General features: G+C 44.7%; 1 protein-coding gene across 13 annotated transcripts in view; it reads left to right on the forward strand.

Annotated features, from left to right (window-relative positions):
- Positions 1–25,021, forward strand: part of CADPS (calcium dependent secretion activator) — a 367,289-nt gene that overhangs the window by 147,368 nt on the left and 194,900 nt on the right. For all 13 annotated transcript variants that reach the window (XM_065408642.1, XM_065408643.1, XM_065408648.1 and 10 more), the window contains exons 4-6: positions 10,429–10,509; positions 20,612–20,848; positions 23,310–23,431. In XM_065408642.1, the coding sequence (XP_065264714.1) occupies positions 10,429–10,509; positions 20,612–20,848; positions 23,310–23,431 (440 nt within the window). The remainder of the gene's footprint in view (positions 1–10,428; positions 10,510–20,611; positions 20,849–23,309; positions 23,432–25,021) is intronic.

The raw sequence follows: 25,021 nt of genomic DNA on the forward strand, positions 1-25,021 counted from the left end.
AATAGGTGAAATGCAGCTCTCTGCCATGAGTCAGCCGGTGCCTCCCTGAAACAGGGGTTACTAGAGGGAAATACATCTTAAGACGGTCATAGGCTTTATGCTGCCCTTATGCACAGGGTGTGAATTTCACCCAAAGGGACTTGGGTAAGTGGGCCTCATTCTATAATAGTGGGTGTATTATTGTTCACACACAACTAAAAAAATTGATCATTTTCTTCTGTATATGTCTAAATTTGACTAAATTCACACATTCACTATAATCCCTTTATTAAAAAAGCAAACTAAGAAAAAGAACCGGACTTGAAACCTGCCAGTTCTGCTTGTAGCTGGTGTGTATGTGAGTATGTGTTACTCTTGCTACTAACCTTGTCTTCCTTTCACCAGCCTCCCTCTCATCTTCTATACCAGCTCGACTGGATCCGGTATTTAACTAGATGACAAACTGTTCAGAGCATGGATTGTCTTTTTCATTCTCTTTGTACAGCGCTTGGCTCAGTCAGGCCTTGCTCTTCATTGGGATCCCTAGGTGCTGCTGTAATAAAAAGAACAATAATAATAATGATGTTCCTTGCCTGCCTTTTAAATCTTGTATTCCTTGATGTTAATGCTGTTGTATTTGACAGCCTACAAGACTGTCATGCTTAGGATATATAGGGGGTTGTGACAGGATATACCAGGCATTTGCTGGAGGTCCCACTGCCTTGGCACAACCCACCCTATGATGCTGTCCTTGTGGAAAAGAGCAGTGAGTTTGGACCTCAGGGATTGCCTATAGAAATCTCCTAGGATTGGCTGTTTGTTGGTCCTCCAGTGGCTAAAATGGCCAGGAGCAGGAAGAAGCCAATCAGGGCCCAGCAGGCCAGATAAAAAGGTACTGCTGTTTCTTTTAAAGGCAGTTCTGGGTGAGGCTGCGACAGCGAAGGAAGGTTCTCCCTGTCTTAACCTAACAAACCTGGCCTGGTGATGGATCAGTGATGGACTGTTTTATGTTATGGACTTTAGTGTTCAGGTGGCCATTTTGAGTCAAGTGTTAATTTATTTCCTGTAACGGGAAGGTGAGGTTGCTCTGCCTGGCTCAGGCGAATCTGTGATATGGTCGTGTACATACCCATTCTTCAGAGGCAGAGAGGGAATAGAACATTTAGTTATCACCTCTCTTGGATTTCCCAGCACCCTCTGTGTCCTGAAAGGCTATTTTTTAATGTCTGATCCTGCACCACTGAAGTGCATGGGAATGTTTGCCATTGATATCAATGATCACAGAGTCAACCCTGAGACTGTGCGCTCTCCAGGTTCAAGGGCTGTTTTTATCTTTGTGTCTTGTACACCATCAAGCATGTTGTTCTGATTAAGCAAATTGCTGTTTGCAGTGATCCACAAGCTGCTACGATAATTTGTAAAAAGTGGAGGTACTGCATCGCCATATTCAAAAGCAGTGCAAGGTGCAGGCTGAGACTAGTTTGCACCCTATGAATGATGTGGAAACCTTTCCCAACAGGGAAAATGTTCAGACAAATGGGTCCTTGTTAACCCTGAGGCAGCATGAATCAGGACTTCCTGATGTTTATTTTGAAGCAGCACTCAGCATTAGGAGTGACTGGCAGGAAGGGGTTAAAATTAGAAAATGATCCCAACACTTTTTGGCCTTCTTGCTGCTGTCTTGTATGGTTGGAGACAATAGTGTAGACAGTGTTTGTCACATCCAAGTTGTATATTTTAAATGCCCGGCTAATAATTGAAGGATATATCTGTATGTTTCATCTTTTTATTAAAAATCCTTCTAGTTCATCATGAAGATATTTCTAATTGTGTTGCTCATTATGATAATTTCAGGCCTAAATATTTAAGGACACACAACACTTCACTTGAGGTGTGGTATTGTAGTCTTACTTTCCTAGTATTTACATAAGAGCATAATCTATTTAAACAACATTCGGCACTAGTGAGGCCACATCTGGAGTATTGCGTCCAGTTTTGGGGGCCCCCACTACAGAAAGGATGTGGACAAATTGGAGAGAGTCCAGTGGAGGGCAATGAAAATGATTAGGGGGCTGGAGCACATGACTTATGAGGAGAAGCTGAGGGAACTGGGGTTATTTAGTCTGCAGAAGAGAAGAATGGGGGGGGGGGTGGTTGATAGATGCTTTCAACTAACTGAAGGGGGCTCCAAAGAGGATGGATCTAGGCTGTTCTCAGTGGTGGCAGATGACAGAACAAGGAGCAATGGTCTCAAGTTGCAGTGGGGGAGGTCTAGGTTGGATATTAGGAAACACTATTTCACTAGGAGGGTGGTGAAGCACTGGAATGGGTTACCTAGGGAGGTGATGGAATCTCCTTCTGTAGAGTTTTTAAGGCTCGGCTTGACAAAGCCCTGGCTGGGATGATTTAGTTGGGGATTGGTCCTGCTTTGAGCAGGGGGTTGGACTAGATGACCTCCTGAGGTCTCTTCCAACCCTAATATTCTATGATTCTATGAACTCCTTATGTGTTCTGAATCACAACTTGCTTATGTTATTGACAACATCTAATGTTAACAGCTAACAGAGACTGTGTAGCTATGGGATTGTCAGCTGGTTTGTATCCAGCCTCATCTTCAACCATGGCAATTAAGGTCTGACTGCCAAATCAGCATTACTACTGATGATTAAAAAAAGCAGAAAGGACATGCACAGCTTGATTTTGTTTTTCAGAAGTGGGTTGGGCTTGAAGAGGTTTCTTAACTCTCCTGTTTTAAACAATCTGAGATGTATATAATGGAGAGGGAATAAATATGACACTCTGATGTCATCTCTAGTCACCTTTTTGACTACAACTGCACTTTGATGGGTTTGTTTTTAATCTGTAACAACAAAGCCCTTACTAGAGCATTTAAACTGGGATCAATGGTGGCCTGTTATTTTTAACTGATGAAAACCCAGATTAACTCCACTGAAGTTCCTTCTGGTTTTCACTGATGTAACTGAGATCAGAATCTTGGCTGATAACCTTAAAATATAAAGCATGGTTCAGGGCATGCAGGTGTCTTAGTAGCAAACTGAACAGTGTAAGACTTGAAACTGGTTTGATTCAGATTTCTTTACTGCTTCATCTTAGTGTTGCACTCCATATTGTTTAAAATAGGGCAGGTTAAATTACTAGTGGTTGTTTTCCTTTTCCTCTGACTTTTCTTCCTGCTCCTAAAGTGCAGTGTCTTTTATTCATGATGTCCCTAAAGTACAGAAGTTGAGTTTGCCACGTTCTCATGGTGAGTGTGACTCAGTGTCGTACAACTTTGAACACTAATTGGCAAAGTTGTCATAATGAAGAGGCTCTATTAATAACCTGAAACAGTTCTTGAGTAGGGTTTATAAATTGTCGAGGGGGTATCAATTGTACACAATCATAGGATGGATTGTTACTAAAGTCCTCCTTATGTCAATAACCTGCTTTAAAAAAAAAATTGTATCCAGTCAAAGAATATTTCATAAACTGTTTGTATATAAGCCAATCTTTTTGCCAGATTCTTTTACTGTAATGGAACAGTCAACATTTGGTAACTACAAATGAATGTACCGGTACTCTGCTGTACATTTAGGCGCAGACTAACTCTGGTTCGGATACATTTTTGTTCCTAATTTGAGTCAAATCTACATATTTTTAAACTTTTAACAACTGTAGCACCAAGGTAAATCTCTCGTCGAGGCAAAGGGAAAGAAATAATGGCATGTGTGGATAGACGTAAGAAAACACTCAATATGCAACTAGGCAATTGTGTAATGAGCAGATTAGAATTGGAAATTGAGCATGTCCTGTATTTCTGACATGTTGCTGAAGAAAAATTGGCACATGTAACATATCTTATGTACACTGAGATTTATCATACTTTTTGAGACTTAATTGACTGGGGCAACCTTATGATTTATATCTTTTCTTTATTCATAGCACACCCATAAAAAAGTCATAATGCAGAACCAGACTAATTCAATTTCTCTTTGACCTTCTAAATCATTTATATATTTGGCTGTCAGTTTTTGAATATAAAGTATGCATACATACTGCAGAAAATAAATTGCTGACTCTCTAGCTAAGAAATTGGGCTTTGATTGCTATTCAGGGATAGTTTCCTGTCACCAGATTGTTCAATATTGCTTAGATAACTTATTTTACATTAACTGTTTAACTGTGTTTCACAAGCAAATTATATTTCAACATTCTCGATCTAAGATCAGTGCCCTCATTGGCACGCGTCCTTACTCTATATGGAGAAAGAATTCTAATGTATTTGGTAAACTAAGGCCATGTCTACACTATGAGTGCTACAGCAGCACATCGGTGGAGCTGTAGCTATGTGGCCAGGGCACTGTCGTGTAGATGCTTGCTACAGTGATGGAAGGGGTTTTTCTGTAGCTGTAATCCACCTCTCCGAGCGGCAGTAGCTAGGTTGATGGAAAAGTTCTTCCACTGACCTAGCCATGTCTACACTCAGGGATAGATTGGCATAGCTACAGTTAACTTAGCAATGTTAGACCAGGCATAAGTTTCACTAATATATGCTACAGACTAGTTCTGGATACGTTTTTCAAAGAATGAGTGGTAGCCATGGAGCTGCCATGTACGGTTATTGGAGTTAAGTACTTAAAAGCCTGCGTAATGTTTTAAAATTGTAGGGATATGTGGCTCTTCATATCGCTTTGTTCAACTGGTCATGGCAACGCTTCCTTTTAAAAAGGAATGTTTTATCCTCCAGATCAGGACTGAGAATGCTGCTGTGGATGTAACCTCATAACACAAATAATCTCCCTAGTCATATCCTTCCCTTCGCAAGAGAGGTTCACACAATTTCCTCCAGCTGCAGTGTAACTGGAAAATGCCTGCAAAATCCTGATAGTGTAGAAAGTGCTGCTGTAAGGCATTGCGCTGGCTTATTAGCATATTAGAAGGACAGCTCTCCAAGAAGGTGGCATCCTTGGTTTCTACCTTTAGAATTCAGGTTATTTGGGGTAATGTGATTAACCTCAATTACTGTCGCTCAAATCGAACTTGGAATAACGACGTCTGTTTCAGAGTTCTAAAGGAAATGGGGACTTGGAATGGTACATTTCCCTCATTTAACGGAGCTGCTCTCAGAGTCTGTTCAGTCCAGTGGAAGCAAGTCTGCAGAATGCATTTGTTAATGGGGAAGGTATTTGGGGAACATGGCACGGGGAAGGGGGTTTAACAAACTGTCCCAAAGGGCCTGATCCTGAGAGGAGTTGAGCTCCTATTGGTTTCAGGACCATGGCCACATAGAATCCAGAGCAACCCCGTGTCGAGTTCTGACGTTAAAAGGTCAAATTATGAAATGCTTGTGGCGCAGCCACAGGGAATGGAGTACAAATAAGCCTAAACCAAAGGTCATTGACAGGACTAGAAATACTCTCATTGACCTCAGTGAGCTTTTGATCAGGCCCAGGATGCTTAGCAGGTTTGTTGCTTACGTTAAATCAGTGACTGAGGCCTTTAAATTGAATCAGAAATATACATTCCCTCAATGCCAGCTGTAATGCCTCTGAACTCTCTGGGAAATCAGACCTACTGAAGCACACAGACACATGCATACATATATGAGGGGAAAAGAAACATTTAAGTTATGCAAGGAGACAATAGGAAGGAAACTGTGGCACACCAGTGTTTTGATGGCATATTGCAAATACATTCAAACCTAAGCGCTGCTATCTAGTCATATTGGGAATTGAAACTCTAATGGTTGCTGTAGCTGTAACTTTCCAGACTGCAGTGCACCAGGCAAGTGGTTGCTCTGTGGAGCAATTTGTCTCTGGAGAAGGATAATACATAGGGAGATAGTTACAGCAACTCTAAGCCAGGTTATAAAATTGCTTTATGGGAAGCTGTGACTGAGAGCACTAGTGGTACAATGGCTTATGGTGATGTTGCTTTCCAACAGGCAGAACAGGTCACTGTGACCATCATCGTTAGAAGAGCCAAATAGCAAGACAAGATAACTGCTAGGGGAAAGAAAACCCTGATTTCAATGTGGTTGACTTCAGTAAAAATTGGGGGGGGGGGTTGATAAGTTATTTCTTACAAGAGACAAGAAGTGGCATTGGTACTGTCATAGAACTAATATTGTGGTCCTAGATTTTAGTTTTTGATTCCCCAGTCTCATAAACAGATACTACTAGGAAACCATGACAGGAGAATCAGTTTCCACTTGCATTAAGGGGTCTTTACAAAAGAAGGATGAACCAGAACAATATTGAAATGTTTAATGCTGCTGAACTTGATGACGCTCCTGTATCTTGTGAAAAGAAGTGTTGTTACTAGCACTCCTACTTACCATTGTCAATTTGAAGTTTTTAGATTCCTGATGTGTCTCAACTTACCCAAAGGAGTTTAAACTGTAGTTATAGTTGGGAAAGGGTCTGTAAAGTCAGCATAAAGTTGGGCATTTGAATGCTCCAAAAATACTTGGTCACTTCACCAGTCAAACCTTGATCAAATAGTGTCAAATAATGTCAAAAATGGTCATACACTTTAAAGCAGTAATTTATTAGAACAATAATAAAGAGTAAGACTCTATGGTCTCCGGTAGGTTTAGCCTTGGATAAATATTTGCCTAATTATTAAAAAAAACAAGTGACTTAACTGAGTTGTTTGAGCTCAGAATAAGGCAAAATACAATGAAATTAAGTTCTTAAAAATGAAAGAATAATTATTACCTTTTTAGCAATGGTTGGTTAGCATTTAAATACAAACATTAAGACTGAACATTTACAACTGAAAAAACGAAGTTAAAATGCAATAAAACAAAAACATTGCAATTATATATATAAAAAAAAGTCCTCTTTAAGTGCACTTCTGCTAGGTAGGCAGCAGGCTAACTCTTCAAGTACCTTGCTTTTCATTATCTCTTTCTTTAAAGCTTCAATTGCTTCATCTATATCTTTGTCATCATCATTTTAATGTGCTTTGTTAACTGATATGTACATTGGTGGCCTTGTATACAAATAAAGACACCCCCCCACCACCACCACCTTCAATGTTCTGTTCTAGAAGATTCTAGCGAATCAAGCGGCTCAACTTTCAGTTATTCGTCTTTTCCCCCATCAGGTGACCTTAGCACATAGTAAAGTGAGTGATTGAGACATTTAAGTAGGCTTGCTAACAATCAAAAAGGTAGGCCACCGCCTACATAAGGGCATTCTTGCTGAAATATTTGATTATATTTGACTGTGGTGAAATAGGCAGGTAGCTGACTGGCCAATTAACTGGCTTGCCAAGCCTTAGTTGGCACCTTCTTATTCCTCTTATCAGGGCTGGATTTACACCTTAGTGCCCCCAGGCACAGCATCTTCAGTGCCTCCCTACAGCTGACCTTCATGTTTTCCGTAGAAATGAAACTTTTAACCCACTTTTAACTTGTAGGCACCCCTAGAACGCCGGTGCCCCTAAGCACACTGGAAATCCGGCCCCGCCTCCTATATGCTCCTTTTGGGTCTGATTCTGATTTCACGTACACTTGTACCAACGCTGAAGATAATGGACTTACCCTGGAGTTACATTGATGCAAGAGAGAGTTAGCGCCTGTGTGTCATAGAACCATGCTGGAACTGCGTGCTTAACTGTCACAAGCAACTCCTTCCTGTTAGAGCTTTCAGAGTCAGTGCAACTGTGAACAGCACACTGCAGGATTCCACGCAGTCGACTGTGAAAGGATCTCGCCCCTGAACGCTTCAGCTAACGGGTGGTGTGGATTGGTCGTGAGGGTTGAGATCTTAAGGAAAAAGAGAGAGAGAAGACGCACAACAGCATTGCAATTAGGGTGACCTGATGTCCCGATTTGTATAGGGACAGTCCCGATTTTGGGGTCTTTTTCTTATATAGGCCCTGTTACCCCCCCACCCCCACCCCCTGTCCTGATTTTTCACACTTGCTGTCTGGTCACCCTAATTGCAATGCAAACTAATGGCCGTAAGAATTCTCAAGGGCTGGTCAAGCCAGTGTGTGTCCGAAGTGAATATTGTGTACACCTGCATATAGCGCACAACAAATAGAAAAGCACAGCTATACTTTCTCTGTCATGATCCCTGCACACTAGGAAGTTATTTCCTATACGGCACGATAGTGAAGCCCGTACCAATCTTTATTCAGTCCAAATTGCTACGGAAGTCAGTAGATTCAAGAACTGTTAATATAATGGGCCAAATTCTCAGCTGGTATAAACCAGCATTGCTCCATTAACTTCAGTGGATGCACAACAGCTGAGGGGGCTAGCCTAGTGTTTATATAAATGTGAATATTACACAGAAATTTAAAATTCCCTAGGAATTATTATGCATGAATCACAAAGGTATTGATATAAACCTTCAAAGAATAACACATCAGAGTATCCTCTTTTATTTCTTTCTCATTTAATTTAAGACTCTTTTTGAATCTATTATCTATGCTATTTTATTCCCACTAAAATGAAACTGGTGCCCAATGTGGCCCTCTCTCAGCATATCCTCAACACACCTTGAGACCAAATTGGGACATTTGCCTCATTAAAGACTTCAGGACTTCAGGGTAGATTGGCAGAGGCCCTGGAGGTTTTTCGCCTTCCTCCGCAGCATAGGGCAGGGGTCGCAAGCTGGAGGATTCTCTGCGACTTGAAGTCTTTAAATCACGATCTGGAGACTTCAACAGCTGAGTTAAGGGAAAGTGGGTGGGTCAGCTTTTGTGGCCTGCATCATGCGGGAGGTCAGACTAGATGACCACAATGGTCCCTTCTGACCTTAAAGTCTATGAGTCTATGAGTCTATGAGGACTGGGCCTCTGCTTTTAACTGCTAGGGAAAGAGCAGTGCTGAGAACAGAATGTTGTGTCCATGGAAATGTGTGATGGGACTTTTAACTTCAACAAATGTGTAAATAAAAAAAATGGAAACGGTAGCTACTCTTTTACCTACCCCTGCATATCTTAGTGGTTTATAACAGTACTGATGACCTCTGGGTAGAGCGCTTTCAGGCGTCTGCTAACCAGCCAGATTCTAGGCCCTTGGCTTCACCTCCAGCCATTAGTCATTAGCTGCCATTAAATGCCCTCCCCATCGGTCACAATTGGTTAATTAAAATCTCCAACAGACCAAATTGATCTGACACAAGGGACACTGCAAGGCACTTAAAGCAAAAATAAAATGCAATTGAAACTTCGAGAGCAGCCTGTCACGTCCTCTGCTGAACAAACTGGAAACCTGGTCACAACAGCTTTTCCTAGTATTTTTAGATCAAACAAGAACCTGGAGCACTTGCTGTGCATAATAGTTGTGATGGCAGTACTGATGAGAGTCCAGAGCATGAATCCCTAGCTTGTATTCCAGAACCTGAAGCTGAAAATGAAAAATAGGAGGAGGAGATGCTACAGGAATAGGATGTTATGTCCTAGAAAGGAGGGGGGTTAGCAAATGTAGTGAAAGCCTGAAAAATAAAAGGGATGGTGAAGTGTGTTTTGGCGTTATTGTCCTCCTCAGCAAAGCATCTTCCTTTCCTCTTTATATAGGTACAGGTATCTTCTGATGTTACAGGTTGACATGTGCTACTATAAGGCATGCCGCCATTACTGTCGGGAATCTGTACAGAAGGCTAGTGCATCCCAGAACTGTGCCTTTGGGTTCCCCAGGAGCCTGAATGAAGCCTAAAATGTTGACCTATAGGTAACACTGCTAATGGAGAAAGTATAATGTGAAAAGGGAGGGTAGACTTTGCCCTAGAAGTAAGGAAGTTTGGGCTTAGTCCATACACTGAGTTTATCTTCAGTAAATTCTCACCATGCCTCATGTGTAAGGCTAAGATTTGGGCATGGGTATTTTTAGTAAAAGTCACGGACAAGATGCGGTCAGTAAACAATAAATCACGGAAGCTGGAGCCCCACTGCCCAGGGCTGACAGCCCAAGCCCTGCCATGCGGGTCTGAAGTTGCAGAGGTCACGTAAAATCACATAATCTGACCGACTCAGCCTTACTCATGTGCCTGTGTGAGACCAACTCTACGTTCCCCATTTGCTCCTTTCTGCTGCCCTCTGCAGTAGTGCTATTATAAGTGGCAATGATACTGGTTTTCCCACATCAGTGAATGTAGAACTGGCCCAGCAGCCCAGGGGGATTCATATATCTGTCCATGACGGAATTTCTACTCACAGAGGTAGCTACATGGGCATCTGACAAAATGCATTCAACTGAGCATGTTTGTTTAAATTTTTTTTGGAAAAATGAATCAATATGTGCGTGTACCATGCCTTGCAGAATGGGGCCTTGATTGGTGCCTGTCAGAGCTAGCGCAATACAAATATTAAATAATGATGTAATGAAGTCGTACACTCTGAGAAGCTGAACAAGCTTCTCCTGGGTGGTGCTGTGGTGGCCTTTTTTCATCCTAGCAATCCTGTTTACCTTTTTTCTGTTTTGCCACACAGCTGGATAATCCAGATGAGCAAGCTGCGCAGATCAGACGAGAGTTAGATGGACGCCTTCAAATGGCAGATCAAATTGCCAAGGTAAGAAAACTCTAAGTAGTAACTAGCACATACATAGCTCCGTGGAGCCACCATGCACCCCTCTTCTGAGCGCTTGCTCCTCAGAGATGCTGAGCACCCACAGCTCCCAGTGAAATGAGTGGGATCTACGGACACTCTCTGTGTTTCTTAGTGTCAGGCTCAAAATTCCTGTTGGGGGATAAGTGTGGGTTCTGGGGAGGGGCTGTTGGAAATGGCTGAGGTATTTGGGTTTCTTTCCTAGAAGCAGCTGTTTTGTTAGGAGCTGGGGTTGGTTCCTCTGTTTCTTTCCCTGCCGGTAGGTAACCTTCCCTCAATGACTCCAGACTTGCAAGTGCACACAGAACCACATTTGGCCAAATATCAGTGCTGTGCACGGGTGGGCTAGCACTCTCCTGGTCTAGTCTCAGGGCTGGTCCACACTGGGGCGGGGGATCGATATAGGAAACGCAACTTCAGCTACGAGAATAGCGTAGCTGAAGTCGACATTTCCTATATCGAACTAAAAGTACTTACTTCGGGTCCACGCGGCGCAGGCAGGCTCCCCCGTCGACAGCGCTTCCTCCTCTCGGCGAGCAGGAGTTCCGCAGTCGACGGGGGAGCGCTTCTGGGATCGATCTATCGCGTCCAGATGAGACGTGATAAATCGATCCCAGAAGATCTATCTCTACCCGCCGAATTAGGCGGGTAGTGTGGACCAGCCCTCATACTCCAGTCTGGGACAACACCCTCCTCGCATGTTACAGTTGAATTGCCTTTGATATCTACCCAGTGCAGCAGGCCTCTGAGCCATTCCCTCAAACTAACCTCGGCAACAAAGCATCTGGAACCACTCTGCCGGGGCAGCCTGTCACCACACCACAGCTTGCTGAAGCAAGTCATTTCTCTGTTTGGTATCAGGGTAACTCTCACACAGTTTCAGGTGACCTAAAGAGGACAATAGCTTTGGGAGCTTTGCCATTGACTTCACTGGGGCCAGGATTTCACCTCTGATTTGGCCAAATCTCCTGAATCTTATATCCAACCCCAAATGTGAGCGGCGTCACGTGTTTGCTCTGCAGCACCATGTTCAGTGCCTCTGTGATCTAACTGAAATGTTGCAGTCGATAGTCAGGACAGCATACCCCATTAGAAGAAGAGAGAAAAACAAAAAAACCTAGTAGAAATCTAATCAGCAAACTAAATCCACTTCAATTCAGGATGCAAATAACAAATCAGAATTCCCTGCCTTCCACCAGCAGCCCGTGTTGTGAAACAGCTGATTTTGCCCTTTCCCTCCAAACATATGGAATAAAAATATCCCCCAAATGCAGACTGCCAGCATATCTCCGGCCCCGTCAGTGGGTTCCTCATTCCTGAGGATAAACACCCATGCACTCTCCTCTTTGCAAACACAGAAAAGTCCGTCTCTTTATATATCTGGTAAAATCTGACACTCTGTCAAAGCCCTCCCATATCAGTGAGCAAATAAGACTCCATACTTTCCTGACAGAGCCAGATAATAAAATAATCCTGAATGGACTTACAAGACAGATTTGATTAACACCCCTGCCACAAAATGAATTGCCAATTCTGACCCCCTCTGGTTTATTCTAGAGAAGAAAAGTCACACTATGAGTCCCTCCATGGTAAACTGTAATTCCCTGAAGTATAAATGTGGTTATTGTACCAGAATTTTGAAACCTTCTACAAGGAATGCAATCTTGAAGCTGCTTCTAAGTAAAGTATTTTGAGATCATTGTGTGACAGTCAGCAGCGACCCCTCCCCCCCTTAACAGCTAGCAGCCGTTATGGCAGCCAGCGGCCATTAAAAGAAAGCAAACACCTCAAGTACACAGTAGCCTAAACTTTTCAACTGTCTTCCCTTTCAAGGCCTTAAGGTAATTAAAGCTGGTCCCAAACTGGTTTTCACTAACCAAATAGCAAAAGTACAGGGTCTGTTAACCACCAATCAAATGTTAACACAACCAGGGGCTGTGTTTAAGTGTATAAAAAATCTTTGGCTTTTTGTATAAGTTAAAGTTTTTGTACCAAGGTGCAAAGCTCTCCTTTCTTCTGCAAAATAAAGCAACCTTTCCTTATCCCTGTCTGGCTGTTATTGGCTCTCAGCTAGGCGGACCCGATATTTCCCAATAACAATTGGGAGTAAAGTATGTATTTGTAGTCTATTATTAATTAATTAGCAGCAGCACTTGTGGGTACATCACATCCTTACAGATTGCTTTGCATTTTTCAAAGCACTGTACAAACTGTAACCAGTTAATTTTCATCACTGTATCCTTGGGAGGGTAGCTGGTATGATCCCTATTTTACAAATGGAGAAAATGAGCTGTCTGAGAGCCATATGGCAAGTTAGTGGCAGATAGATAATCAAAACTGACTCTCCTTCACCTCCTTTAAATCGGAGTGGCCTATTATTTTAAAGAAAATATTGAACCTTCTCTTGTTTCTTTAAAAGAAATTCTGCATGAAACATTGTCACCGTCTAAGGTTTTGAGAATGTTAGCTGGTCATTTGGGTATTAATACTAGAGGTTCTACCTATTTATTTATTTAACTTTCTGTTTACTACATTTTTGAATGAGGGCAGTAGTATTCATAACTCACTGGCAGTCAGCAGAGGGTGCAACTGCATGAGTTATATTTGCAAACATAAGTATACCATTTTCATTTCCCCCAAGGACAGTAAAACATAAACAAGCTGCTACCGGGCCTATGAGACTAGGCCATGTGAAAGCTCCTAAAACAAATATATTCCGAAACTTCCCTTTTGCAGGGCTCAACTTTCAAAATGCAACTTTGGAGCGTGGAGGGAAATTGTATTTGAAACCAGCATATCAGTCATGATAATATATTCAGTACATATTGTTACTTAATCCCTTTTCCATGATTGCTGCTAGCCACCAATTTAGCATGTCAAAATCCTACAGCATCTGCATACTAAGATACTTGCTGTTCTCACAACTCCTTGGATGCTGCTTTTTGCTGGCATCCAAATGACTTTCTGGATCCTTCTCTATAGTTTCTGTGCTCGAGTATCACAGCCAGTAATTCAATTCCAGGCTAGTCTTTAATTTTATGAAAAGAAAAATCTCTAATTTACTGGTCGGTGTTGCAGAATTGTATCATGCATGGTGATTGATTGTGGGTGCACAATCGATGCACTAAAAAGTACTTTGCAGCACCAAGGTGCCCATCACTGAGTTTCAGTTATAATGGTAGATTAACTCATCATATAAGAAATTAAAGTTAGGATATTTTCAATTAAGATGTGATGGAGGCTGTGCAGTCTAATAGGACCAAGCGGCAGGAGTGCCCCAGTGCTGTTGTCTTTGTAGAGCCACTTAATGGCCAGCTATGGGACCTTGAACAAGTTCTGTGCCCAGGATCACTCAGTAACCTGATCCACACACCGGAACGCTCGAGCAGAGCTGTGTGTCTTTTCCTATGCCCAGGACAGCTCAAATGTAGCTTTTGGTGTTCAGTGGAGTCCTGCTTTGGGCCCTGTTTCAGCAAAGCACTTACGCATGTGCTTGAAATCAGCTGAACTTAAGGATTTACTTAAAGTCAAGCACATGCTTCAAATGCTCTGCTGAATGGGGATGGATTGCTGCAACTGGGTTTCGGACCCTTTTTCCCACATACTAAATGAAAGCAGGATTATGGCTGGCAGTCTGATTGCACCAAGCCAGAGACACTTTGAGGTATATTTTTCAGAGCAGTTGAGAGCATCTCTCTTGTGCCCCATGTGGTGCCCCCCGCTTTTCCCAGGTGGCTTGAGAAAACTGCAGGGAGGAGCCAGCCAGAGACTCCAGCCAGTAGGAGCAAATGCAGAAGTAGCCCAAGCAGAGACCTTGCAACACCAGTGATGTCCGAGAATTTGACAGTTTTGACTGGGTTGTCTCTGCCCTATGCCAATTGGCTGTTTGCTCTAACCCTCTCCTGCTGCGTCCCTCATAGTCTCTTTACCACAGGTTCATCCCACACCTGCCCTCCTACCCTCTTCTCCTTGCTCTGTCCCCCTTCCCTACAGTGTCCCCTCTCCCTTTTTCTTCTTTCCATTTAGCTTGTCTCCTCCTAACCAAATCCTGCTCACCCACCCCACAAAATAAATCCTAGAACTACCATGCCGTTTGCAGCCCTCACATCGTTCACTCTGCCTGTGTGTTAGACCACTTCTCCCACTCTGTGTCTGTCTGGCCTGTTTAGACTGTAAGCTCTTTAGGGCAGGGACAGTCTATTAGTGTGTTTGTACAGGGCCATTTAGTCTGCAGAAGAGAAGAGTGAGGGGGGATTTGATAGCAGCCTTCAACTACCTGAAGGGGGGTTCCAAAGAGGATGGAGCTCGGCTGTTCTCAGTGGGGGCAGGTGACAGAACAAGGAGCAATGGTCTCAAGTTGCAGTGGGGGAGGTCTAGGTTGGATATTGGGAAAAACTATTTCACTAGAAGGGTGGTGAAGCACTGGAATGGGTTCCCTAGGGAGGTGGTGGAATCTCCATCCTTAGAGGTTTTTAAGGCCCAGCCTGACAAAGCCCTGGATGGGATGATTTAGGTGGAGTTGGTCCTGCTTTGAGCAGGGGGTTGGACTAGATGACCTCCTGAGGTCTCTTCCAACCTTAATCTTCTATGATTCTAGCACAATGCGACCCCACTCTTGGTTGTCCCATAGGCGCTACCACAGTAAACACAATTAATTATAATTGTGCTTATGTATATTTACTCCCCCTGTATTTGGGTTAATAGTTTAGTGCCAAATTCTCTTTCGAGCACACAGCCCAGACGGAGGGGAGTTCTATGGAAGGGATGGAATCCTCCTGCCAGACAGCTCCCCACTCACGGGACTATCACAGCCTGAACCTGTTGCATCCACCCCTCCACGGGTGGGAGGTCTGGGGTATGAATCATGTGTGTCTATGAGCCAGGCACAACGAAGCCCCAGGCCTGATTAAGGCCTTTGGGTGATGCCATCATAATCATAATGGAGTCTATAGCTGAGGATCTATTGGCCACAGTCCTGCCCCTCTTCCAGTCAGTCCCCTTGTGCGAGAGCAGTGGGAGCCTTCCTACATGGGGCTCACTCCTTCCTGCTCTGTCTGCCTGACCCCAGTGCTATCCATCCCTACCATCCTGCCTCAACTCACTAGCTCCCACCCAGACATCTCATCTGTGGTATCATCACCTGCTACGTTTGCCTTCTCACACCCACCTGTGTCGTGATCTTCGCCTCCCACTGCTCCCCAGACAGCTCATGAAAGGGCAGAGTCCCCACCGGTTCTCAGCACCGCACACATGCGCCGTCAGTATCAGAAGCTCAGGCCCCATCTCACGGTTTTCTTTTAGCATTTAAAGGAACAAACATGCATGTTTCTGGGCTGCTTTATTCCTCTTACCTCCCCTTTAGCCTTAGAGACTCCTCCTGTCTTTTTTCTTTGACTTGGACTTAGTGAGACTCACCCTCCTGTCAGGGTGAGTCAACAGAATAGCCCTACATCTCCATACAATGTCCTAGAACCTGATAACCTAACACACAGATAAATCCATCTTGCCCCACTTCCAAAGTGCCTCAACTCTCCACCCTCTACATCTGTCCTGCTCACCCCACTTGCCAACCATCTATCGACCCTCCCATCACCGCATGAATATCCATCCAATTTGTTCCTCCTCTGAGCCGCCTCACACATACACCCCAGATTTTCAACCTGTCTCACAGATGTGTCCACCCACTTCAGTGGGAGTCTCGTCTGTCCAAGAACTACAGGGTTTGGGCATTGATGGAGAAGCTACTGGTGACAAATAGTGAGATTTTGTTTCTGATAGTTACTGCATTTGAAATGTGACGTATGGAAGCAGTGCAGAAGCTGGTACTGTGGGAGAGTTGAGTAGTGCAGTGACAGGACATTGTTTGAGCATCAGTGCTTTCAACAATATCTCCCACCATTTAAAAAACATTTGGGGGTTTTTTTATGGGTGGTCTCTGTCTCATGTAATGCACGGGCCATCAAACAACACAATTAGATAGTTTGTCTTATGCCAGGAATAATTTACTTGAGAGGATAGTTTCTGAAGACGGAGATTTGAGATTGAAGGCTGCATTTTAATTGCCTGGCACAAGTGTTGCTTTGAAATGTGTTTGTAATGAATAAACCCTTGAGTACTCTCTGATACACTCTGCCAGCCTGTGTTGCTGTTTGTATTTCTTCTACAGCCTTAAGAACGTTTCCTGGCAGAAACATGGTCTTGTTTTCTTTTCCAGGGTGCATTTTATGAACCTCTTTTTATGGTGTCATTATGAACTGTCAGCCCTGGAGCGAGAAGGTATTTCTCAAGTCGTCTCCACAGTTCTGTATTTAGAGCTTTTTCTGGTTGTGAACTCTGGCCAGATAGCTTATGCCTCACACAGTTACTGGTACCCCCTATAAAACAGTCAAATTGGAGGTGACTTAGGGGGATGGACAGATGCATCAGATGTCTTAGGACAGTCCTCGAATTAGAGGCTAGTTTCTTCGAAGGGGGCGGATAGTCTTGGATTTGAATCCTTGGGTAGTAAAATAATAAAACATAGACATTGTGGGTAGGGTGACCAGACAGCAAGTGTGAAAAATCGTGACAGAGGATGGGGGGTAATAGGCACCTGTGTAAGAAAAAGCCCCAAATATCGGGACTATCCCTATAAAATCGGGACATCTGGGCACCCTAATTGTGAGTAAAAGGCTGCTTGGCAATGGCTTTTTAATTAGTGAGCTGCTGGCCAGAGGTGCTGGAACTGTTTGTGTAGTGGGGGTGTTGAGAGCCATCGAACTAAACTGCAAACCCTGTTTATAATGACAACCACTTCAAGCCAGGGGGTGCAGCAGCACCCTCCGCACCCCTAGTTCCAGCCCCTATGCTGCTGGCACCAGAGGCGGCACCTGGGGGGCTTGCAGTGGCTGTAGTCACCCCAAAATGTGCCTTAGCCACCCCCTGGAGCAGCCGCCACTTGCCAGCTGCCCAGCTTTGAAGACAGAGGGGGGAGAGTGGTGGTGGCTGGCCAGGCGCCCAGCTCCGTCAGTGGCAGTGCCACCACCGGCAGCAGCACGGAGGTAAGCCTGCCTGAGAGCAGCCCCGGTCCATGTCCCCACCTGCTGAGATGTGCTGCCCAGGGCAGCTGGAAGGTCCGGGACTCCCCACAGCTGCCTGAACTGACCCACCTGGGCCCTGCCCCCTATGGCCTCTGCTCCCTGGGCTGTTAGGGGGGAGGGAAGAGGAGGAGGCGGGACCAGAATTTAGGAGGAGCAGGAGGTGAGGCCTCATGGCAAGTGGGGACACAGCCTCCCCAATTTTCTGTCTAACCCACCTCAGCCCCACTCCCTCCCCCCGGGAAGAGGCTGGCGCCGCCCCTGGCTGGCACCCATTTCTGTCACTGAAGTTGTACCAAATGAATCTGGGGGTAGATTCTGGTCTGTTGTCACTAACTTAGGAAACACTTAGGGACAGATTTTCACAAGAGCTGAGAGCCGGAGTGTAAGCATTCAGTACCTGCAGTGTTGTTGGGATAACGTTTCCAAAAGCGCCTATCTCCCATTCTCAAACGTGACTTTCACACGCAGGAGCCATTGCAAGTCAGTGGGATGAGGGCTCTTAAGTCATTTAGGGTACGTCTACACTGACAAAACAAAAAACCCTCCACGGCAGTGAGTCTCAAAGCCTGGGTCAACTGACTCGGGGCTGAACATAGCCGTGTAGGCATTACTACTCAGTGTGGAGCCTGCGATTTGAAACCTGGCAGACAGGTGGGTCTCAGAGCCTGAACTGGCATGTCTACACTGCTATTTCTAGCCCTGGAGTGCGAGCCAGAGTCAGTTGTTTTGTTGTTGTTGCAGTGTAGACATATCCTTAGGTGCATTTGAAAGTTTTACCGCAGGTGCCCTCACCCAGACACTCCCATTGTGACGACGTGCTGAGCTCTCGAAAATCTAGTCACCCACTGAAGTGCCTAGATGGAAGCTGAGCTCTCTTTTGACATCAGGCCTCAAGTGCGGGTGTAGACCTTCTGAAAATCTTGGCCTGAGAGAGAGATTGCCCTTTGAATTACCTGCCTGGCCAGTTTGTTGCAAAGAAATTTCAGGGAAGGTGCTGAGGAGACTAGAATCATTCACTGCTTCAGCCATTTCCCGCCACAATGTTTATTCCTCATTTTGTTAATGACTTAGCAGCAGGCCGTGCCCACTCCCAGCACAGTGGAGTGGAACGGGCGTGTGTCCCAGGGGTTTGGGAAGCATGCAGGGAGCCCACACGGAGTTCCCACGCCCCTTCTGAGCTACAGAGCTCTGCTCTACCAGGGCTGCATCTGCCCTGATAGGCAGGTGAGACCCAGGGCTGGTAGATCTGCACAAACCCTTCTCCTGCTATGGATGAAAGTGGGGGGGCTGTGGAGGCTACTGCTGCCCCGAGACCTCTCCTGCCTGCCCCATGGCCTGGGAGGGAATACTTGGTTAGCCCAGCTGCTGCCCATTGCTTGGGCTCAGTGCAGCGACCAGGACTTAGGCCTTAGGACCCTGAGCTTTTAACGGGGATGATAAAGCTTAGTCAGTCACCTCTAAACTCCCATCCCATGGTAGCAGTGCCCTCTGGGAGGGAGCTGTGCCTATCACCAACCCCTTCCTGAGATGCAGCTTCCAACTGGGACCCCACACACACTGCGTTCTCGTGGCCTAGATCCCTGTTAGCACTTCAGACCCATAATGAGACAACCAGGGGGTGTTTAAGAGAACAGCAGGGAAACCTGGAGTCAAAGCCTGGATGACGTCACAAGTGAAATTGATGGCCTCGCCCAAATCACTGGCAGATATTTGGCCACATATACAAACCCAACGCACAGCAGGGCACAGCTGGCAATGCTTGCTCGGGGGAAGGGCACTGGCCTGGCACTGCGGAGTTCCTGGCTCTATTGCAGACTCTGGGTGACCTTGGACAAATCACTTCTCGGTGCCTCTGTCCCAGCCATGTAAAAAGGGGACGATAATCATTTGGAACCCTTCTGCGGGGGCGTTGTGAGAATAAATCCTGTTGTGTTGGTGCTATGCAGCTAGGCAGGAAATTCCCACGGCTTTCTGGAGCATTGCAGATCGTAATAAAGGTGATCTGACGGAGCTGCATGTGGGAGAAGACGCTTCTGGTGCACATGCCAGCTGGGACCAGGCAGAGTAGAGCCCTGCCACCCGACAGCACTTGACTACAAGCGCTGGGTTCAGGCTGTGCATGAAAAACAACCTGAGGCTTCCTGGGTCGGGTCGTCTATGATCACCTCCTCCCGCCCATGGGGTCAGCACGACAGCTGCCTGCCCCACTCCTGCTGGCTGTTGCCACCTCTCTCCGCTCTGCGTGGGCCGCAGAGAGAGTGTGCTAACTAGTCGTGCAGCAAGGCACCGGTGGCCGGTAGGAGTAGCACATACAGACGCCGCCATGACAACCCCACACACAGAGACAGATCACGGGCATCGGGAGTGGGAAGTGCCCAACGGGCTGAGCCCCAAAGACAAGTCTGCAGGGCTGACACGGGTTCTCATGCAAGTGTCAGGCTTGGGTCAATTCTGAAAATATCACGAGGCTCTTGGGTTAGGTGGGGGTTGGCTGTCATCAGCTCCGGGTTGGACTTTAGAATTAGGCCTGAGGAGATCTCTAAGGCGGAATCTGTCATTTGAATGAGGGGAGAAAAACCCGTGTGCCATTCCTCCGCTTGTGTAAATTTGACAAAGCTCCATTTACTTCAGTGTAGCTATGGCAACACACACCAGTTGAGGATGTGGGCCAGGGCGTGTATACTGATGTATATAGGAGACAAGCTGTATGAACAGATAATGAATGTGAATCTGAGAAATGCATACAGGAAGCTACAGTTTATCTCATAAATGCCAGGCACTGGTTCAGCCAGTTGCTAAAGGTAATGTATCCATCCAAGGGGCTTGGGAGACAGCTGTTATGGATGGTGGTAGTTCTCCATGTACAAGGCACTTTCCAAATGCATGTGGAGACATAACCAGATCGCTCACGTGGTGTGACAATCCAACAAGCGACTCTTGAGTCTCCATTAAATCTTAATACATTTTTCTTGTTGTTTTAATCCAAGGAGCGTAAATTTCCGAAATTTGTATCCAAAGAAATGGAAAACATGTTTATCGAGGAGCTGAAGTCTTCTGTCAATCTGCTGATGGCAAACTTGGAAAGCATGCCAGTGTCCAAAGGTGGCTCGGAGTTCAAGTTACAGAAGCTAAAACGCAGCCACAACACCTCAATCATTGACCTGGGAGAAGAAAATGAAAACCAGCTTTCAAAGTCCGATGTTGTGCTGTCTTTCTCCTTGGAGGTAAAAGCTACAAACTGTCTCCATTTGAACATATAATGTGCTGAATTAGTGTGATTAAGAATCACACCAATCAATGCCTAGCCAGTTTGAGCCATGAGAGTAGATATTAAAATAACAGCTTGAGGGGCAGAGGTCAGTAAAAGGATTTCCTAATCCCCAAGCGGGGCTTTCTTCCCTTTTAGGAAACAATTATAAAATGCTTTTACCAAGCTTCATAATATGCCCTTTTAGATTTCTCCCATCTTCTTAGAACAATCTATGGAGATTATACTAATGTGAAATTCAAGGTAGTTTGTATCCAGTCGCTCAAACAGTAGTATAATTAACTAGCATCTTCACAGTGTCGCAATGTTTGTACCAAGTGTAGAAGCCATGAGCTAAATTCATTTGCAGGGCAACTCCACTGAAATTGGGTGGAATTAATCCAGGGACTAATCTGGATGCCTCCTTTCTCTATACTACCTAAAAACACTCTGTTTCAGGGAATTGCAAAGTTTCATTCTCTTTGCTTTTTGCAATAATAGGGTTATGTGGGTTTTTTAATCAAAAATAGAACTTCTGGGATAGAAATATTCATCAGTGTAATTTCATAGAGACTTTATTACTGGTTCCTAAACTACTAAAACCTTGTGCTTTAGGTGTCTTTGCATTTGATTATTGCTAAGTAGAGATGTCACTTTATTCCTCAGAGAGACAAGGTAGCCAAGGTAATATCTTTTATTGGACCAATTTCTGTTGGTGAGAGAAACAAGCTTTTGAGCATACACAGAGTGGACTTGAAAAAGATGTAAAATGAAATAAAGAGGATTTATATTTACCATTTCCTCCATTCTTTTCTATTGTTTTTTCTGCTAAATATCCCCTTTGCTGTGTAAGTTACACCAATTTTCACCATTACCCCAATTTAACAGCATGCAACTTACACCACTGTTTACAATATCACTGAATTCAGCGTTTAAAATATTTAAGGTAATATTGGCTTTACGATATTCGCAATATTCAGTTCAGCCTTATTGGAAATTTGGTTGTGTATGAATCCAGGGCTAATGTCTTTGATGTAGACATCAAACGGGGCATAACTATTATGTGCACAGGTATCAAGAAACAGTGAAATGTCACAAAGCACTAGACCTACTTGTAAGAAAAATATGTGCCATTCATAAACGAGCTGTTCATGACAATGTTGTTTAGCATGTTTATCCCTACTGAAACTGATTCAGAAGGAATTGTAAGTGGCGCTTTGAAATTCTAGAGGGTGAGCAATCCATTCATATGCACAAAACATTTGCACAGCAGAAGTTTGGCCAAGAAACATTGATTCATCAGAGAGTCTGCAGAGATCTGTGTACGTATGAGAGAATCTGCAGGCGAATGACAATGTATCAGGGAATATATAGCATGGAATTTCAAATTTTAACTTATACGCTGCATCTCTAGTTATAAGAAGAACAGAAACATCCATGTGATTTCTTGATGAAGACACATTGTTAACGTGATAATTCATCAACGTTAAAAGAAGGAAAAAGGAAATTCCTTCTAAAAAGTTTTGATAAGACAGACTTAAGGTTGGAAATTATATATATTGTGTCGTAAACAAACACATGCATCATCCTACTGCTCTTCCTGTATAATGACACTCGTTGACGAGTCATCTACAGGGACTGAACCCGTGATCTCTGGACCTAAACACATAAGCTTCTCCTGCTTGAGCTAAGGGATCAGTTCCATTAGCTTACCCAAAGTAGCAGACTGAGAAGTCTCTATGTGGCCTAGCCATTGGAAAGGGACAGAGAGCCACATTCTGCTACTGTGGGTCAGGCAAAGAACTGGGATTGACAGAATTTGCAAAAATATTAGCAGAAGGTGAGTCCAAACGGCAGCGCTGATTGATAGTGATATGGATTGTTGATGTTTTGTGAGTGGCTTCTTGGTGGGATCTCAGCCCCTCACAGGGGTTATTTATTGGTCTTACTGTGTTGTGAAGTTGAAGGCATTCAGTACCGCGCAAGAGCAGACCCATATCATACAGACGCTTCCTGGGTTACGCAAACCCGATTTACGCAAATCCGGACTTACGGAAAAAGTTCCGTAAATTCCGTAAGGTTTTTTGTTTTTTATTTGACGTAATTGTCGGGTGTACGTTCCCAATTTACGCAAAATTCGACTTACGCAAGGCGTTCTGTCACTTCCGGAACGGAACACTTGCATAAGTCGGGAGCGTCTGTATATATTTGGGCAGTCTCCCTGATGAAAGATAGGGTGACCAGACAGCAAATGTGAAAAATCGGGATAGGGGACGGTGGGTAATAGGAGCCTACATAAGAAAAAGACCCCAAAATCGGGACTATCCCTATAAAATCGGGACATCTGGTCACCCTAATGAAAGAGCTTCAGCTGAAAGAGCTAATTTGCTGTTGTGTTGCTCAGTACTTTCCTTACACTTCCTTTCTTCACTCCATAGGTCGTCATAATGGAAGTGCAGGGTCTAAAATCCTTAGCTCCAAACCGCATCGTTTATTGCACTATGGAAGTAGAAGGTGGAGAGAAACTGCAGACTGACCAAGCAGAAGCTTCGAAACCAACGTAAGTTTCTCTCCCTCTCCTGCACGTTCTTCTCTGCTCCGTTGCTGCACTGTTCTCATGAAAAGTCAATAGATGTGGAGAACGTACATTCATAAATGTATAGATATCAAGGCCAGAAGGGATCATTAGAACTTGCATAGGGAAAGCTTCCTTCATTTATTTCCAGATGAGAAACATATACAGAGCTTCACCCTGCACCAAATGAACAGCAGGTAGGCCTATTTAAGCAAAGCCCATAAGCACATGCTCAAGTCCCGTTGAAGATAATGGGACTTAAATGTGTGCTTAAAGTTAAGTATGTGATTAAGTGCTTTGCTAAATAGGGATGGAGGTTAAGCATGTGCATAAAGTTAAATATGTGCGTAGTGTTTATTTGATCCAGGGCTGTTTTGGGTATGTATCCATCATCTCATCCTTCCTGTCGTGTCTTTGGAAGTACAGTATTCTAGGAAAGAAAAACAAGGATGATGGAAAAGGAACTCCCTTTTGAAAGGCAGCATTAATGAAGAGAGAAGGGGAACTGAAAAGCATAGACGTGGGGGGGGAGGGAGGGAGCCTTTAAAATACTTTCAAGAAACATTGATGGGGAAAGAAGAAAGGGAGCCTGAGCAGAAGTTGGTGATGGGTGAGAACGTGCAGGGACAGCAGCTGGGGAGGTGAGAGAGAATGAGTCACATGTCAGGGATGTTAGTCATGTCACTTGCTGCACGACTGGAGAATACTCAGGTACTGCGGTGATATGTTATAAAGACCTACATCGACTAGAGCAGCGGTTCTCAAACTATTGTACTGGTGACCCCTTTCGCATAGCTAGCCTCTGAGTGCGACCCCCCGAATAAATTAAAAACACTTGTTGATATATTTAACACCATTATAAATGCTGCATGCAAAGCGGGGTTTGAGGTGGAGGCTGACAGCTTGCGACCCCCCATGTGATAACCTCGGGTCCCAACCCCCAGTTTGAGACCCCCTGGACTAGAGAGCGTGAAGAAGATAAAAGAAAAGCGGGAGAGAGGGAAGAGGGTGCATTTTAGCATCCTTTCATTTCCTCTTCACTTTTTACTCCTTTTATGCCTCCATGTCCCCACTCAAGCTTCTCCTCTTCCCTTTCCCTGACACCCTGTCCCCTCATGTGTTGGTCTTTTCTTGTCTCTTAAGCAAGGGGGCGGGGGCCAGTTTTGGGAATGATGGAAATAAAGCGCTTTCTTGTCCAGGGCCCCAGAGAGCGATTCGAGAAACCTCTGCAGGGATTCCGGAGCTTGGCTCTGCTCTGTGCTGTGCCGAGGTCTCGAGCACCTGGTGCAGTGCTGGGCGCCGCTGCAATCTATTGGCTCGCGAAAGGAAAATTCCGTTTGGTTAAAAGGGGCTAGATGTGAATCACCAAAGGGAATGCCCTCTCCCTGCTGCCGTCTTCCCACCCTCCTCTTTGCTGTTCTCCACTCCTCTCCCCTGCAATACCTAGCACCACCCCACTCTCCCCTTCCACCCACTGCCCCATGCTTCATTCCATCAAGGGGCTGGTGATGGGGAGGTGACAACTGTTATCATGGAAGATAACAGTCTTTTCTCACATGCCTCTGAATCTAAATC

The sequence above is a fragment of the Emys orbicularis genome, chromosome 7 (genome assembly GCF_028017835.1).
Source record: "Emys orbicularis isolate rEmyOrb1 chromosome 7, rEmyOrb1.hap1, whole genome shotgun sequence".
In the NCBI taxonomy this organism is placed as follows: domain Eukaryota; kingdom Metazoa; phylum Chordata; order Testudines; family Emydidae; genus Emys; species Emys orbicularis.